This window comes from Anas acuta, chromosome 3 (genome assembly GCF_963932015.1).
Source record: "Anas acuta chromosome 3, bAnaAcu1.1, whole genome shotgun sequence".
Lineage (NCBI taxonomy): Eukaryota > Metazoa > Chordata > Aves > Anseriformes > Anatidae > Anas > Anas acuta.
Genome location: NC_088981.1, coordinates 66,698,046 through 66,715,705, shown reverse-complemented (window position 1 = coordinate 66,715,705; position 17,660 = coordinate 66,698,046). Strand labels below are relative to the sequence as shown.

At 44.1% G+C, this 17,660-nt stretch overlaps 1 protein-coding gene across 5 annotated transcripts in view; it reads right to left on the bottom strand.

Annotated features, from left to right (window-relative positions):
- CEP85L (centrosomal protein 85 like) overlaps nt 1–17,660 on the bottom strand; it is a 150,056-nt gene that overhangs the window by 89,987 nt on the left and 42,409 nt on the right. For all 5 annotated transcript variants that reach the window (XM_068677612.1, XM_068677613.1, XM_068677611.1 and 2 more), the window contains one exon: nt 4,886–5,047. In XM_068677612.1, coding sequence (XP_068533713.1) covers nt 4,886–5,047 — 162 coding nt within the window. The remainder of the gene's footprint in view (nt 1–4,885; nt 5,048–17,660) is intronic.

Below are 17,660 nucleotides of genomic sequence, written 5' to 3'. Positions count from 1 at the left end.
AGCTCTCAAGACCTGGGATCCTTCTGCTACTGCACCTTCCTGGCCAGCATCAGAACAGACAGTGCAAACCAGTATTTGACTGTATGCGTTCTCAATCCCATTATCTTTAGCAGCATGCTAAACTAAGCAAACAAGAACGCCTCATCAGTAGATTTTGCCTCCTGACATTCAATTCTGCCTTTCACTAAGTTCTATTCAGTAGCTATTTTTATTAGCTTTTCATTTTTCCTCTCAATAAAAAGAAAGAGCATCAGAATACAATGCTCAGGACCTCCTGGAAGAAGAAGGCTCGAAATAGCAAAATTAAATAACTTCAGAGCTGGCTGCACTATGTTCCCTGGTGTATAAAGAAACACTACAATTAAATTGAACTAATTAGATTTTTTTGATCTGATAGCAAGGTAACATACTCAGGAAAAATGACAGACAAGAAGCTCCTCTGGGCCTCACGGCATTAAAACAAGTTCCTATTCTATCATTCAAGTATCCCAGCGAAGTCCTGCCTATCCAAAATGCACCGATAATGTATCAAGCATGTTGCATCTGATCCATAACGCTCCCCAAATCACCACTTGTGAAACTTCTCTCCCAAAGGCAACCTCTTTATAACTACGGAACAATGTTTTAAATTGCAAACAATTTAAATAAAGCTTATTCCAAAATAAAGCTTATTCAGCTTTAGATATGAAAAGAAACACTGTTACCCACCCATCCTATATCAGCATTTCTACCAGGATTTATTAAAAACCAGTTTAACTAGCAGAACATCAACTCCCCACAGAAACAGCTGTAGCTGTGATCTTCTGTATCCTCTCTCTTTCAGGAAAGCACCATATTATGAATGTTATGCTTATTAATTAGGAACCTTGACCTGCCATTAGTGGTTGCAATTTAATAAAGGGAGAGAGATCTGCTTTATAAGGATGTTTCCACAGGAAAATGCTTTGGCCTACAAGAGCAGCGTGCCCTGTATCTTGCCACTTCAGTATCTAGTTCGTATCCCTCCTGTCCAAAAAGCAAAACTCAATACACAGAAGAAAGAGCTCTGCTGACGTTTACACTCCATTTAATTTCTGGTAAGACCTTGATTCTCCAATTATGTAAACCAAATAAAAACAGTCTCAAAAACACTTAAAATGTAGGCTTCACATTTCCTATGCACATGGTATTGAGAACGGTATTGAATTCAGCGACTGCGGGATGACTTGCATAGGTGTCACAATGGTTATTAAAAACAGTATAAATGCTATCACTGCTGATGGAGAACAGGAAGCTGCGTTTCATGAATGCATGGCACATTTCCATGTAGTATCCCACATCTATTTCCTAATGGATATTGCAAATTGCAAAGAAGCACTTTAATCTAGAACATGCATTTTAAGTAAACAGAAGAGTAAAGAATTTGTAACAGCTGAGTTTACCATCACATTTCCTACATCAAAAGACTTCTAAATATTTGTTTGGTAACTCTCTGAAATCCGCTTCCATTTGGAAAACTTCTGAGCTGCACAAAGATGAGGCACAACACCCTGTAAAGGGATGTTTTCAGAACTTTATACCTGCAGTTTTTCACTACAAGAGAGGCTTTTTCGTGCCAGCCACCTCCCCTTAGCCTTATTTCAAAACTCAAGCTAAGAGAGAAAACATTAATGACAACTTTCTCAGTCTGAAGCTTAAGAGACAACCTATATCTGAAGGCCTAAAAATAGTATAGCTGCTAGATGTTTGACATTGGGTGGTATCTTGCTGATTTCAGAGTTGGTAGTGAGAACAAAAAGATGGGTCAGACGGGCTTTGCTGGTATCTGATCAGCTATTAGCCACCAATACAAACATTTTCTTCCACACATTTCTTCCTGAACACACCCTCCTGCTCTACCAGAAATAAAGGAGTTTTTGCAACATGAACAGCACTTTCATAGTGCTCTATATTTCACTTCCAGCATCTTTCCTAACAAAGAACACAACATTTTTCTGAAGACTTGCTGCATTCAACATCCAAGAGCAAACAACTCACAGGACAAGATGAAAATAGTACTAACACTATGCTTGCAAGTAGAGAAAAGTTTAAAAAGGAAAGGATCTGGAAAAGATAGTATCAAAAGCTTTTCCTCCTGCTCCACACAATATGTTTTTTTCTTTGTGTGTTTTTCCTCTTCGCTCAAAAGCTGATCCGAATCCAGAATTGCTTACTGACAGGAAAACAACACTGAACACCACACTAACTGTCATTCACACAAAGATAAAACACCTTTTTACATTAATCCTTAAATTAAGAACACATTAAATTAGAAATTTAGGACCGTTCTACCCAAGCTAACATCCCTGCATTTATAGGTTTTTTTATTGTCTCATTTTTTTCCTCAGCTTCCTCCAGTCCACATGAACATTGCTCAACTTCTGAATACTGAAACTCAATTAGTCATTTAATTTCCTAATTTTTCTATTTTTGCACAACATAACAAAAACAAACAGTGGAATAAATTTTATCTTGCCCTTGTCAAAACCCATCTCTCCCCCAAACCATATACATGTGAGCAGAACACAAGAGCCACTTTGTTTTACTTTTTAAGCCCTGCACTTTCAAAAAGAATGAATGCTCCTCAGATAAAGCATGACTAAATAGATAAATTTGAATGGATATTTAAGATCCAATGAAAAACAGTAAAAACAGATTTTAAATGCATTGGAGCTCCATTCCCTCCACCAGTATATTTACAAGTAACCACGTGTCTGCACAAATTAATTCACCTGCAATTCCCATAATTAAAGATATTAGCGTTAATTCTGAAATTAGGTTTTCGATTTTTAGTAGGCGTAGTAGAAAGGAAATAGCTAGGCCACATTTCATTCTCTGAGCATTGTTACAAATTGTAATGATCTGCTGACTTGTGAAAAAAATTCCCTCTGCAAAATCCCCAAGGGCTTCTTCCCAAGCCCCACATTGAGAGCAGATGGCCAGCATCAAGCCTGCAATTACTGGCCTGGCAGTCCCACAGATCGCAACAATATTCTTTTCTTTTTGGGGAAGCAGCTTGAGATGCAGACAGCTAGGTATCTTAGGCAACAGCACTTTCCACTAGAAATGTACAGACATTCAATATCCAAACCTGGCATACACTCCTTGCCTTAACTTTCACTTTACGTTTCCCTCTTTTCTCCTTTAACATTTTCTTTTCTACTACTTGAAGCTTCTCAAAAGAAGGTGGCAGGATACTGATAATATCAAAGATACAGAAAAATTGACCATTGTTAAGTATTGCCAGATGCACAAACATCAGGAACTAGTTGCTGCTGCAAATTTTTTCCCTCTTTACTTTCTGTTGAGAAACTCCAAACACAGATTGTAACAGCGCTCTGCTGAGAGCATGCAAATGGACAGAGCTATTAGTTAAATGCTAACAAATGACTATCAAACTTGTGATTGCATCAGTGTGTCATCCCTCTTCCCACCCACCCCCAAGAACAGTTGTGCTGTTCTCTTCAGCCAGGAGAACATCTGATGAAAAGGTGCTGTTTCATTTCCTCTCCTTCCTCCCACCCCTCAAATGGGGAAGCAAGCCCTCAAGAAAAGAAGAAGGGAGAAAGCAAAGCAAAAAAAAACACCATGGTTTTAACTCAAATACTGTATCTTAAAATGCTATTCTGCAACACTTGAGTGAGTCAGCTTGTACACATATAGTGTATATCAGAGAGATTCATACCCCTTACATTCCCAAAAACAAAAAATAAAAATGCAGTAAGACTTCTTCATTAATAACCATTTAATATTTGAATTCCACATCAAAGAGCTTGAGTATTTGAGTAAAATTTAATTTTAGCAAACCTAGCAACAGATTAAAAATAAAAGTTTGTGTCAAGAATGTTATAAGGAGTTTCCTACAGAGAGCCTTTCCAACCTACATATACAACAGGAAAGGGGAAAGGATTCCCTCATCTACAAAGCCTAAAAGACTTAACTCGGCATCATTTGGACCTCCCTTCAGCGTTCACTCAGCCCTCCTGTAGAGACTTCTGCCTCTTGCAATGTACAGCATCCCTTAATTCACTTCTACTAATTCTCCCTGTTCTTCCTCATTTCAGCTGCCAACTCCCTGACACAGAAATGCACAGGAGAGAAGTATGCTACAGCCCCATTTTGATTTAGCTTACTCTTGAAAATCTTACTGGAATATAAGTTCCCAAGAAGGCAACCTCAAGCCTTATTACTGCCTGGTTTCCTTCTCATTCGGCCTCATTTCCTATTCCCACATGCCCGTGGAGAGGGTAGCAATATTATGGAGATGCTGCTAACTTAAAGGCTGAACCCCTCCCTGACGAGCACAACTTTGAGTAATGATGATTGAGTCCAGACTGACTTTTGACAACCTTTACATGCCGTTGATATGCCTCAGAGATCTTTGGCGATATGTAAAAAGCCATGCAATAAAACAAACATATTTCCCAACAAAAGAGGACAACAATCCCATTTTCCTCCCAGTCCAATGAGTAAGCTTTCTCTGCTGAAGCACACAATAAACACCAGAAAGCACTGCCCTTTCAGCAATTGCTTTTTTTTTTTTTTCTATTTTTACCAGTTGTTTACCAAGTGATGGTGTATGGGGTATTATTTCTCTGTTTAAATCTGGCACCTCTTGTAACTGCAATTCTCAAAAGATGGAACACAAGTACAGGCGCTGTGGCAGAAATGTAAGTGAATGTACACAATTCATGCAGAAGTAAATTAATTAAACCTCACCAAAATAATGATTTGGTACCGTCAGCAAAATGCAGAACTGCATGCTCTCAGCTTTGGAAAAGCACCATTATTTTAGAAAACATACCTTTAAAACGTTTTGGATCTTTTCTCTCTCAGAAACATCCAAAATTTGACAGTGTCAACTCACCTTCCACACTATCAGAACAGGAGGTACCAATCCCAGTGTCCCCGCTGTCGGAAGCTATACTGTGTCTTCTGACAGGATTGCTTTGACTGCTTGATGCAATGGCTGCGGACTGCCACGGGGATTCAGTACCAGGTAACCATCCCACTGAGGAATAATCTGAGCCTACAAAGAAGGAAGCCAGAAGTCTGTCATTACAGATACAGTACAGAAATCAACAACAAAATACCGGTCACAGTGAAAAATGAGCCCTGTGTTTCACAGTTCAGGTCTGAAACAGGTTCTGTGCCAATGTTTGTTTGTTTTTTTTAAAGTAAGGTCCTTTTGCTAGGTGGAATCCTCCCAAGAAATCCAAGTAAATACACTTTTACTATTTAAAAACACAGCCCTCCAGCTGTTCTTGCAATAACTTTACCAAGATTCTTATCATGTATTTTCTGTTCTAGAAGCGATTCTCAACTCGCAGCAGGATTTTGCACTGCAAGCACTCAACTACAAGCAGAGAAATGAAGGTGTTCCAGCAACAGAAACCAGCTGAAGATTTTGCTGTTGAAACAGTCATTCCAACTGTACAAAACCCACAGGACAGAGGTGATAAAAAACAGCAATGAAGTGGTTAACACTGGTGTCTACAGCCCTTCACTCTGTTTCAGTGTTACCAAAAGCTGTCAGTTATCACAGGAGGGACCTCAAGCAGGGATGCTGTGGCTGCACACAAGCTGGCTTTGTGAGACACCTATCCACCTAGGGTCAGTTTCATTTTGCTTTTTTTTTTTATTATTTTTATTTTTAATAATGGTTAAAAGGTTTAAGCATGATTCTCAGCACCAAGTAAGTCCTCTGTTCAAGGAATTTTTCTCAGTATGTACCTATATTATAGTCAGTCCAAGTGAAAATACACCACAGAGTACCACCCGAGAGGACCATCACCGCTTCCAACAACCAGCATCTAAACCCAATTGTTGTTTACAGGCAGAACACCGACTGCTGTACTTGGTGCTCCAAATCAGCAGAGGCACAGAGACAACCCAGGAGACGAGCACAGCTTTCTATATAACCACACACGTCCACCCCCTCCAGCAGCACGCTTTGCATAACGCTTGCAGCAGGAAGTGACTCACCAAGAAGTATCAGTTCACATGTAAAGTCTCTCAGGCTACATGTGGATATTTTTAGGTCATTAAAATACTTTCAGCAGCGTCCATCCAAAGTCGTGAGAGCAATTTACCTCCGCAATGACATCTGCAGCTCATTCCTAACTCCAGCTGTACTTGGTTCACAGAAAATTATGCAGAATCGTAGCGTATCCCGAGTGGGAAAGGACCGACAAGGACATAGTTTAGAAAAGGATGTTAAAAAAGGATGTAAACATGTATACATATATATAAGCGCCCCACACACATTTACCTGTCTTACATTTACTGATCTTCTTTCCTTTGACCCATTTTTCTATCTTTTCTCCCTGTCTTCAGTACCTCCCTCAGTTCCCCCTCCCCTTTGTGCTGCTGCACCCATGCCTTGTGCAATGTATTCCCTTCTCTTCCTCAAACTTCTTGCCTTTCCTCCTAAAAGCCTCTTAGCTCATAGTTATTCCACAGAGTTGCTTTCAAAAGCCCCAGGATCGGGTGGCTGAACCCAAAACCAGAGGCACCAGGCATGAGGGCTGGTGGGCCATGGAGAGCAGCCTGCGAAGAGGCCCAGCCACGATCCCCTCGCGGTGCCACCACAGGCGCCACCTCTGCCTCAGCACCGAGCACACCGCGGTGCGGTAGCTCACACAGGGCTAGTAGGAAACTGGGACGCTTCTTCCCCACCTGCCACATCTTTCACTGAACACTCTGGCTGCGCTGGGAGCAGTAGTTTTTCTCTGCCTCTCCCGAAATAGCCCCGCTCTCGGCAGCAGGCGCACGCCGCGCTCCCAGGCCGCAGCGAGCTATTCCAGCAAGAGCCGAGCTAATTAAGCCTGAGGCAGTTCTGGTTTAGGAGACGTTTAAAATACATTTATAGAAGAGGAACTTCAGTTTCATTTACCCTTTTAGTACAATACACCTCTTCGGTGTAATTCCAGCTTTTATGGCATTAAGCAAGCATTAAATGAAATGCAGCAAATAACGCTACCCTAACTCCTGCACATCAAATCAACACAGCACTACGTGTCAAACTCTTCCGACCCCTTGGTCACAGGATGCACAGTATTGGGACCTATGATCATCCCTACACAGCCCCTCAAAAGGGTAATAACGTTACCCTTTGAGTAATAAAAGCTTCAAACAGCACAGAAGGACAGAATAATGTAGGTAGAAAAGGACGTTCAGAGGTCATCCAGTCCAGCCCCCTGCTCAAAGCACGGCTAATTGGATCCGACTGCTCGGGGCCACGTCCCGCTGAGTCTTGAGCACCTCCGGGGACAGATGCCATGATCTCTCTGGACAACCTGTTCCAGCATTTAACCACCTTCAGTGCAAAGAAGGGTCCCCCAACACCTCACGAGCGTGCGTTGCACATCCCAAAAGGTGGAACAGTACGCCGCAGCTGGACCCTACAAAGAGTGCAAACGTGCTGTGGGGTAGGCAGTCAGCCCCGCTGGGATCTCTTTAGTTATTCTATGTTGAGGTATTAGAAAGTATCCTAAAACACCCTGCTAAAATCTCTTCTCTATCTCACACCTACAGGCACACACGTTCTGGACACACAGAGCCCCAGGTGTGGTGCTGAAGCGTGGTCCAGTGGGACTGCCAGCACAGCGGGACAGGAGCACACCCCTCCCTCTGCACCTGGGGGTCACAGAGCATTTCCAAGTGAACTCACAGAGCCTGACCCTCGAGCTGGCAGTGCTGAAGAGCTCTGTGCTGTACGCACACAGAACTCGCACAGATCAGCATGAGTCCAGCATGGGTTTATCAGCCCAGGCCTGCCAGATCCCACTTGGCTCTCCAGAGAAGCACCTTGGGCTGTCTGCACCATGCTTGGGACTTCAGATGGGTGTCCTCACTCAGGTGCTCCCTGTTGGCATCCCCACTGGGATCGTGCCCATCCCTTACAGCAGAGGCCCAGAGAAGGGGCTGGGAGGGGGCAGACTGGTCTCACTCCTCACTCGCGGAGCTTTCTCTGTTTAGGAGACCTCTGTTTAGTGTGTCCCAAGGAAGAGAATAGTCTTAAAACTGGAACAGATTGAAAAACACACCATTTCCCTATTTTAGACATGCCAAGAGACCGTGCTTGTGCTTGGACGCTTCAAGAAACACCTTCTCTTTGCCCAGAAGTCCTGACATTAAACCTGTTGCATCCTTTAAAAAAAGATAACAAACCACATATTCCAGGAGTCTAAACTTTTTACTTTTCATGGTGCATCTACATCTTCTGACCTCGCTGGCCTAATGGTGATTCTCCACAACACACAGCTATTATGAAAATACACTGTTTATATGAAAAAGAGCTTTTCAAGGCTAATCGAACCTATTTCCACAAAAGGCCAAAAAAAGCACAATATAGTAGAAATACGCTCATTAAGAAGTCCCAACAGTAAGTTAAGGGTACCTGACTCGAAGTCCCAGAGAGCAAATTAACCTCCCCATCACTGAGGGAAGGTAATTATGCAACCTTATAGGCCCCATTAGCCCAGGTCATTATTTAAAAAATAATCTGCTAGTTTCACTATCTGAAACAGGCTTTCAGAGAGAAGTCCTGACAAACCACCCCTTGCCACGCACCCCATTTTACGCTCCCTACCTCCTTTTGAACAGCTCTCTGTAAATGCCTGACCTCTCATGCAGCAGACAGCCTACAGTGAACAAACCAAAAGTAAGAGGAGAAAAAGATACCCAAGGCTGCCCTCGCTGCTCAGCTAGCACACCTGCTTTACCCTGCTGCTGTAGTCTCAGACCTGCCTATCGCCAGCCAGGGGTCCATCTGTCCAAAATACAGAGTGGGGCAAGAGAAGCCCAAATTTCTTGTAGATTTATGTGCTGCTTGACTGTATGTTGTCATTTGGCTACAAGCATTGCTTGTTGCATCAGGAAATATGAGCAGTTGACTGTATCCTTGAATTTGGCCACCTAAATACACTGCCATGGTGCTGTGCCTGCATTCAAGCAGATCAGCTAACAACAGAGTCTATGAAGTGCAGGAAGTAGCCTATTTATTAAAGGGCAGCAGTTGTTGAAATTTCACTCCACAAAAACATCCATCTTTGTCTGTGTATTACAGACTGCTGGCAGCTACTGCTGGCAGGGAGGCAGCTAGTTAAATCGGGATCATTACCACCCCTAATTTCCGTGGCATGCGCAGAGCCCACATGACCTACACATACAAAGTAACAGCACCACCATCTTTATATTCGGTTCCTAAAATACCTCTAACTTGCCTGAACGTACAGAGGCTTATTTAAGTGACAGCTACGGTACTGCTGCTCTACCTAGTGCAGAACAAAAAGCAACGGCGCCAGACTTAACTGGGTTTCACAGCAGATGCATCCTTACCAAAGCAGGCCTGTTTTTCTATTCCACACCGTGACTTTGACATGGATCATGACCAGAAGTGAATCACCAGTGACAGCCGGTGTAAGTTTACACAGCCAAAAGATCCTGACGGGGAGATTTTACTACAGCGCTATCAAAAGCTGACAGCTCTGCAAAGCTCACTCTAGTACAACAATATTTCACACCAGGATGACATTAGAGACTGCCTGAAGCTCTCTCAAGGACAGAGTCAGCATTTCAGACCAATCAGCCAACGTCAGTGAGTTCACCCTCACCATCAGCAGCTCTACTTGCAAGTAAATGACAATTTTACCACACCACGTGAACAGCTATGCACACCAGAACAGTCCCGTAATATGCTAACCAACACAAGGCCCACCTCCAAGATGAGATGCTACATCACTCCTTATGCACCATCTTACAAGTTCAGGTGGTGTTTATACAAAATAATCCAGAGATCATCCAAACACAGCAAAAAGGCTGTGACATCTGGTGACAACAAGACGACACCAATGCACTGTCACTAAGAACACTCATAGACATCTCCCTTCCGCCCCCCCCTCCAGTCTAAGGAGTTTTCATCCAAAAAGGATGATCTTCCAAATAAATACATACATATATTTTAAATAACAGCCTGGTACCAAATAGAAAGTTGTTAAAATAAAGGCATGCACCTGACTATGACACAGATCTCCCATGGAACTGACAGGGTGGGAGACCACCACCACCCCACTACTTACACTGGAAGAAGCTAACGCTGATGTTTTGAAAGTAGTCACCCCCCCTCCATGCCAGCTTTCCCCTCAGCTTCCCCTTCAGATGCTCTCAGGGAAACCCTCCAGGTTTCAGAGTCCCTCTTTTGCATCTCTCCCTGTCCCACAGCGACAAGTAGCCTCACATCTTCCCAAAAGCAAGAGCCTACAACCACCACTGCAAAGGGACTCCCAGTGAGCTGTTCGCTGCCTTGTAGGAATAAAAGCTGCAGACAGAAGTTTCAAACAAACAAAAAAAAAATTAACTTCAGTTGGAAAATGTTTTCCTCACCATAACTGCAAAATCACCATTGCTGAAAAAGTAAAGAAAACGTCACGTCAGTGTGTGTTTTGTGCATGGCAGTTGTTTGCCAGTAAATAATCTATTTTTATCCACTGCTGAAAAGATGACACAAAGAGTAAGAAAAGGAAAAGGGGGCAGCAGAACTTAAAATACAAGAAAACCCTATCCAAAAAGTAGACACAAGAGCAGGTGTTGTACTTTAACTCATTTATATAGTCTGAAAAGAAACTTGATAGTCTGATAATGATTTAACAGCAGCCTCCTTCGATCAAAGATGAGGCAAGAGATAAACTGGATTCATTCAATCTGCCATCCTGACACAGTACAAAGAGCCACACGTGTAAGATAAAGGCCTTGCAGATAAAGGCCAAAAAATACACATGAACAAATAAATACTCTTGAAAACAGCAATAAAAAACCTGGCAAGTGCCTCATCCCTGTGATCCTTCTGCAAAATGAACTGCAACTTTTATTAATGCAAATGCCTCAGACAAGTTCCAGGTCTACAACACAACCTCTGCTCTTCTAAAATCCTACACTTGAGATGAGCAGTGCTCTGGAAAGAGAGGGTTGCTGATGTTTCCAGGGCAGGCAGCCAGCTGACAGCGTCAGGACCCTTTTCCCAAGGCTCTGGAGGAGGTGGAAGCTCACAGCCCCACGAGCTGTGAACTGAGGTGCCAGCAGGTCCCAGTCCCTCCTCCCTCCCACAGGCAGCTGAGAGTAGGTGGATGACACAGCTTCATCTCAGCGCACGAGTGAGCAGAGTGAGGTGGGATGAAGTGACAGCCTTAACTACTGAATCTGTACATTTCGGTTCCCGAAACCACTTTACAGTGTCAGCTAGCTGAAATATGATTCATCCCGAGGACTTGCATCCTTTATTAGTGGGCTTTCTTGACAGAGCTTGCAAACTATTTAACCAAACTCTCCTGGTTTTTCAGCTGGAAATTGAATAGAACAATCATAAACATGAAGAAAGATAAAAATGTACAGAGTGGGAACAAAATGCGTGAGCTTAAGCAAAAGGATATTGAAAGAGAAGCCTTTTTACTTGCATTTTTACTTGTACAGCCTGATAACACACAACACAGCACACAAAGGCCGATAGCTGTACTCTGCTCTCATCACCCACAAAAGAACTCACTGGGGATAAAAACATCACAAAGTAGTAGAGGAGAAAAACAAGAGGAGAGGAACCCAAAGGTGCCAATCCTCAAAGTACAGTCCCCAAAGTGAGCATACGTCTGATTGGCAGTATCAGAATTTGCCTAGAGTCCTATTTTAAGGAGTGCGCACTCATACTGCGATTTCCTAAGAGAGCCACATTTTAACTAGATTGTGACACCAAACCTCTGTTTTTTTATGCCTCAGGAATTCGCTGATAAAAGGTTAAATCTTTTTTTTAAAACAGAAATAGCTAAATGTACAATCTCTCTTCACGGATAATTACAGCTACGAAAACTGACTTCTATGCAAAACAGCATCTCTGTGAACTTTCACAAGCTACAAATATTCATGACTTTATAAACGTGTATGACAATGCACAGTACTAGGCCAACCCATGCCGAGGTCTCTCATGCAGAGAAGCACGCAATCCAGAAGGAAGAATGGGAACTAAGGATAAATTCAGACCCTTGTCATGGTAGCTGAAGACGGACACAACCAGCTACCTCACTTGTCCCCAAACCCACACTCAGGAGCAAACAGCGAGCCAGGTCTGCCTAGCAGCAGTGCCAAGCAGGGAATGGGAATGTAGAGGAACACTGGGATGCCCAACAGCAACCAGCTCATCACCATGCCAAACCGCCTGGCCAAATAACCCTGCTGCCAAACTGCACATTAAGGCAGACTCTGAACTGGAGCAAGACGGGCATAAATTTCTGCAGGCTTCACTATGCAGGGCAAAATCTGTTCAGCGAGCGGAAAGCTGTGCTCAACGCAGCACTTTGCTAGCTTTTTAGGCAGCAAAATCCTTGCACTGACACAGTGTAATAATAGACTGAGCCTCTCTGATTCCTAGTCTAGGAAGTATGTAGAACAAGGACTCAATTCGTAACACTTTGTAACTTCTATACAGACAGCATTTAGCTGCATTTATTTAATTTATCAACCCGAAATTCCTACCGTTGTCAGGAGAGCAAAGGGTTTGCTTCCATTTCATCACTGACAGGGGCAAGAGCAGGAATCCAGCCCAACTGTTGATAGCACCCCTGCGAGTTCTCCTCTTCCAGATAGAGCCCATTTGCATAAGACAGGACTTCAAAATCCAAGCTGCAGATGTTTCTTATTTCGAGCTTGGCACACGGACGACATATATTACCTCATGCCTGCTATGCTGGCTTGCCTCTTTGTCTTTGGACTCCATGCACTATTCACCCCACAGAAACACAAAATGATGTTCTTAGCCTCCATTCACGTCCGTGTGGTAACGGCCAGCCTACCTTTTGTACCTGCTAAGTTTATCACAATGTGAAGAGGGGAATGTCCAGCAAAATAAACACATTGTTATGCTTAAAGTTAACACAAACAGCTAAACCTCAGGACACCCAGCCAGTTCCTGGAGTCTGTTAAAAGGCTGTGTGCGCTGTAGGTGAGCAGCTAAATCCTCTGTCTTTAAAAAAATAATAATAATAAAGCAGCCAATGATCGCAAATTATCATCTGTGTTTAAGCCCCTCTCGGAGTTTTGCTACATTGGAACTCAAAACCACAATCGTTATGTTTTTCTCTGAGTTCTTTGACATTCCAACATTTTTCTTCCAGAATTACCTTTGTCCTCGCTCTGTTTAAAGAGCTAACTCCATCTCCTCTATGCATGGGGAAAAGTGAAGTCATCACAGCTGCTACAACAAGTCAAAAAAAAAAACTTAAATGATTTTAAGCAGTTCCCACACTTAGCAAAATGGATTGAATAAAAAAGTCTAACAGTTTCATTTTTTTTCAGAAGGAAGCGTAATTTCTCTCTTTTCCTTGAAATCAGATCTAAAGATATCCATGGCACTAAAATAACTGGTAAAGACAGAGACCAAAAATAAAATCATTTCACTGATCCAGTTTGCTAAACCATAACAATGATAGCATTTTCCCATCTTTCTTCAAAGAAATCTAATGTGCATTATACACACTGCAGAATCCACTTTAATTTGGACGTACCAGAGACAGACAGAGCCTTCAGGCTATGTTTTCAGTGCACACTTATAGAAGCATGCACAACATGTAAGGGAGTTCCTACATCTGTGTTAAAAGGGTCAAATTCTGACTTCATGCAAGTCATTAGCAGACTGACTGCAGGAGCTTTCAGTGCTTTGGTCACAAGGTACATCCAGTTTCCCCATTAAAAACTCTTCCTTCCACTCATGCCTATTCAATATATAAGCAAGGAGAGAGAATCTGGAATTTAAAAAGAAAACACAATAGTTTAAAAAAAAATAAAATCATAGCCTATATGACTTAACGGTACTCATTAGGATGTTTCCAGCCAAAACCAGTAATTTATGTGTTTCCATCTTCAAAACGACAATCACTTTTGATGCAAAAACCGTTCACTACAATAATTCTACTGACCACACGTGAGCCTGGGTTCAATCAATGTGGCATTTAGGATGAAGTGAACAGAGAGATACCAAGATCGCAACTCTTAGCTGTGTTTTCCACAGTCGTTAGCAGAATTGATAAAGTTTTAAGTAATGGTATTGTCAGTGCCTTTTAGTGTTTCTAGTTAGGTCACTGTTCCCCCACTTCCAGCCTCTGATCAATACAAGTTACTGGGCTTTTCTACAAAGCATTTTCACATGCATTAATTCTCAAATATAAGATTGTCTCCAAAGGTTCAAAATTATGAACACACACGAACAGTTTTGCTGTAGAGTGGGCACTTAGGAGAGAACATACCATCTTTTAAAGAAATACAGACTTAAAAAAAAGCGCCTAATATATTCTGAAACCTTGAAAAAGTTGCAGCTTCCCACACCATCTGGAAACTATGCTACGAAAGGAATAAAGCAGACATTAAAAACATACGGATACCTTATAAGGAATCTCAGATCTGACTCCAGGACGATTCGAGAATGTTTCCTGCCTTCGTACTGCACCGTGAGCCTCTTAACATATTAGGGAGTTGAAAGTTAGAAAAGCATCATTTGCTGAAAGCCCGTTTCAGGTATTTTAGTCCATAAAGAGGCAGCATGAGTTTTCCATGACACTGCTTGCACTGTGCTTCCTCAGCAAGACCGAGATGATCTCCTGCCACCTCGCCAGTCATCACCCACTATCCTGGGCCAACCTGAACGCAAGTCCACTGAAGGGCTGAAGCTACAACGTCCAGTATAATCAGTCACTTTTTCCTGATCCTCTCCCTTAATCTTCCTTGGCCTTCACGGTAAGTCTGAGGATTAAGGATATACTTCCTGATGTCATCAGCAGTACCGCAACGGCCAAGCAGGACTGTGCTAGGGGATTTTCCCCTGCCTGTTAGCTGACTTCAGAGCCCGCCCATTTGACCCCAGGTATTCTGCACGTGCCTGACACCAGCACAGATGCCTTCTGCTGCAGTGGCTCACCTTGAGGTCAGGCAAAATCCCTCCTTTATAATTTCTTTACCATTAGTACCCTTGGTCCAGCCCCTCGGATGAGCCTGCCATAAGGCTGAACGCGTGCCAGGGCTGGCCCCTCGAGAAGGGTAGGAACAGCTATGCAGCAGATCATTTGAGCTGTAACATGAAATCATGCCCTGCAATTCACACACGTACACCACCTCAGGCAAAGAAGGTGTCTGTCTGCCACATCTTCCGAATTTCAGAAACCATTATACCCTGAAACTGAACAAGAAAACTCTCTGGGCACTTGCCCTTCCCTTTTTGTTTGGGTTACCGCCTCCTTTCACAGCAGCCGGCCGATTCTCAAGAAACAGCAGAGGTGAGGGGGGAATGGGAACAGAGGGAGGCAGTGCCACTGGCAGCAGAAGTGGGTCAGTGAGCACAGCTGGGCAGGCAGCGGGACGCTCGAGCCGGGCACCAGCGCCAGATGTCGCAGAGCTGCCTGAGGAGAGCGGCCTTTCCGCAGGAGTCAGCACTTCAGAGGGAACGAGGGAAGAGTCAGGACTAATATAAGCCTAGGCATAGTTGGGAACCGATCTACACAAATTGTTCCCTATTACGTCTTCTCTAGCCATCCACCCCCGGGCCTCTGCAGCTGGTCTGCAGGCTCCCATGCACTGTGCATCTCCTCGGCTTCCCCCACGCAGCAAGGAGCTCCCACGTGGGAGACCAGGACAGAACCCAAGAATTTCACAGACCTCAGCGTCCCTTCCAACACCCTCCCTCAGCACCAGCAGGAACAAACTTCAGGGCTGCATGCAGCATTATTCCGGGCGTACCAAGAGGGACTCGGAGGGCTCTCCTCTCCCCAAGCTGTACCAGGTGCTGGCAGCGGGGGCCTGAGGAGAGGCCAGTGGCTGCACCTCTGGAAGGATGTGCAAAGAAAGGCCTTAAAGCACTACCCAGGAGCAACGAGTGAGAAACACCGAGGTGTCACCGTGCCAGAGCAGAAGGTGGTGACTGGGGTAGGCAGGGGGGTGTCCGGAGAGAAACCAAGCCTGGGAGAAGGTGGGCAGGGGAGAGAGGGTGCTTTTGTGGTGTTCTCTTTGTGTGTGCTTTTTTGTCTTTGTTTCTCACTACAGAAGTGTACTTTAATTGTCAGTAAGTTAAATCCAGCTGCCCGCACAGTCTGTTTTGCCCGGGGTGCTGGAGAGGGATCCCCCGTCCCCACCTATGCCCGCCAGCTGGTCCATGCGTGTGCCCCGGCCCTGTCAGCGGGGTCGGCCGGGAGGGAGCCCGGCAGCCAAACAAGGCCAAACCCCCCAAAGTCACTTCGAAGAACGCTTTCTGAGCCACGTAGCATGGTTTAAACATGTTTTAAAGCTAATTATGGCCACAATGAGACTGTTTTATTGTCGGTGTACGGTTTCAGGACACATTTGGGCATCTGACAAACAACTGACAACTATGATCGTGTCAGCACTTCCTCAGCCAAAAAGCAACTAGCGCAGGAGTTGGATTACTTGGACTCTAACTACTGAGCCACAGGCAAGTCATACGACAAAACCAAGTACCCCAAGAACACATCAGGCCGAGCTGGTATTGGGGGCAGCGCTGTAGATGTGCTCCTTCCCTGAACTGACCCATCTACAGCAAGCAGGCTTTGCTTCCAGCAGGGGCAGATGATCATCTCCTGATACAACCTCAAGTCACGGGAGGCTTTCAACTCTTCTCACCACTGCGTATCATTACTGCATTTGGCAACTTGTCCGTACTCTGAGAGGCACGGGTCTTTTAGCTGTCCTTAAACGCCTGCTGCTGAAGTCTTAGCACGTAACTGTAACAAGCAATAGTAATTCGGTGGGCATAAATCCTGGGTGCTCAGTGGAGAAACCACAGGTGCTCTTATCCAGCTAGCACTTCCTTCACCTCCACCCCCAGCACAGACGCGATGGCTCTGGCTGCCTTTTACTAGGCACTTACTGCGCACAACTGTTTAAAATTAATGCATTCTTCTCAAAATCATTAGACGAATTACTGCTTCCTTTAAAAGGAAGCATTAAAAGGACAAAAATGTCCTTTTCTGGTGTGAAACCACAAGCTGATTTTTCGGTCAACATGTAACAGACACGAGATGAGAAGTACTGCTAACCCCTAAGAACAAGCATGGAATATGTTTGCGCATCTTTACAGTTTGAGAAACTACTGCTGTCTTTGCAGCTGGGCAGCTGAGACATTTGTATAGGTTACAAGAGCTGATACTAGGTCCACAAAAGCGAATTGCCTGGAGGGAGGGACAAAACACATTGTTCTGAAGGGATGTACCTAACGCCTGTTAGCTCGCCACCAGCACTGGAAGGCAGGCTGTCACTTCACAGCCACACGGCCCGTGCAAGATGGCAAAGGCCGTTCCACCAGCCAGGCTTGTAGATTTTTAACACTAGATTTCTAAGCTCAGGTAATCAATTTTATGATGTACTATACGTATAAGTATATGCATACGTTTGTAACTGGTAATCAGCCCCAAGCCTGCCCTGGTGATGTAACTCACCATTTACTGCCGTGCCCAGCCTGCCAAGATAAGCCTGCCTTCTCAGATGTCTCAAGCACGGCCACGTCTTCAGCCACAGGCTCCCAACAGACCAGTGAAACCCTTTACAGAAAGGAAGCCATGGGATTTCTGCCCCCCTTCCCCAGCCCAAGTTAGAGG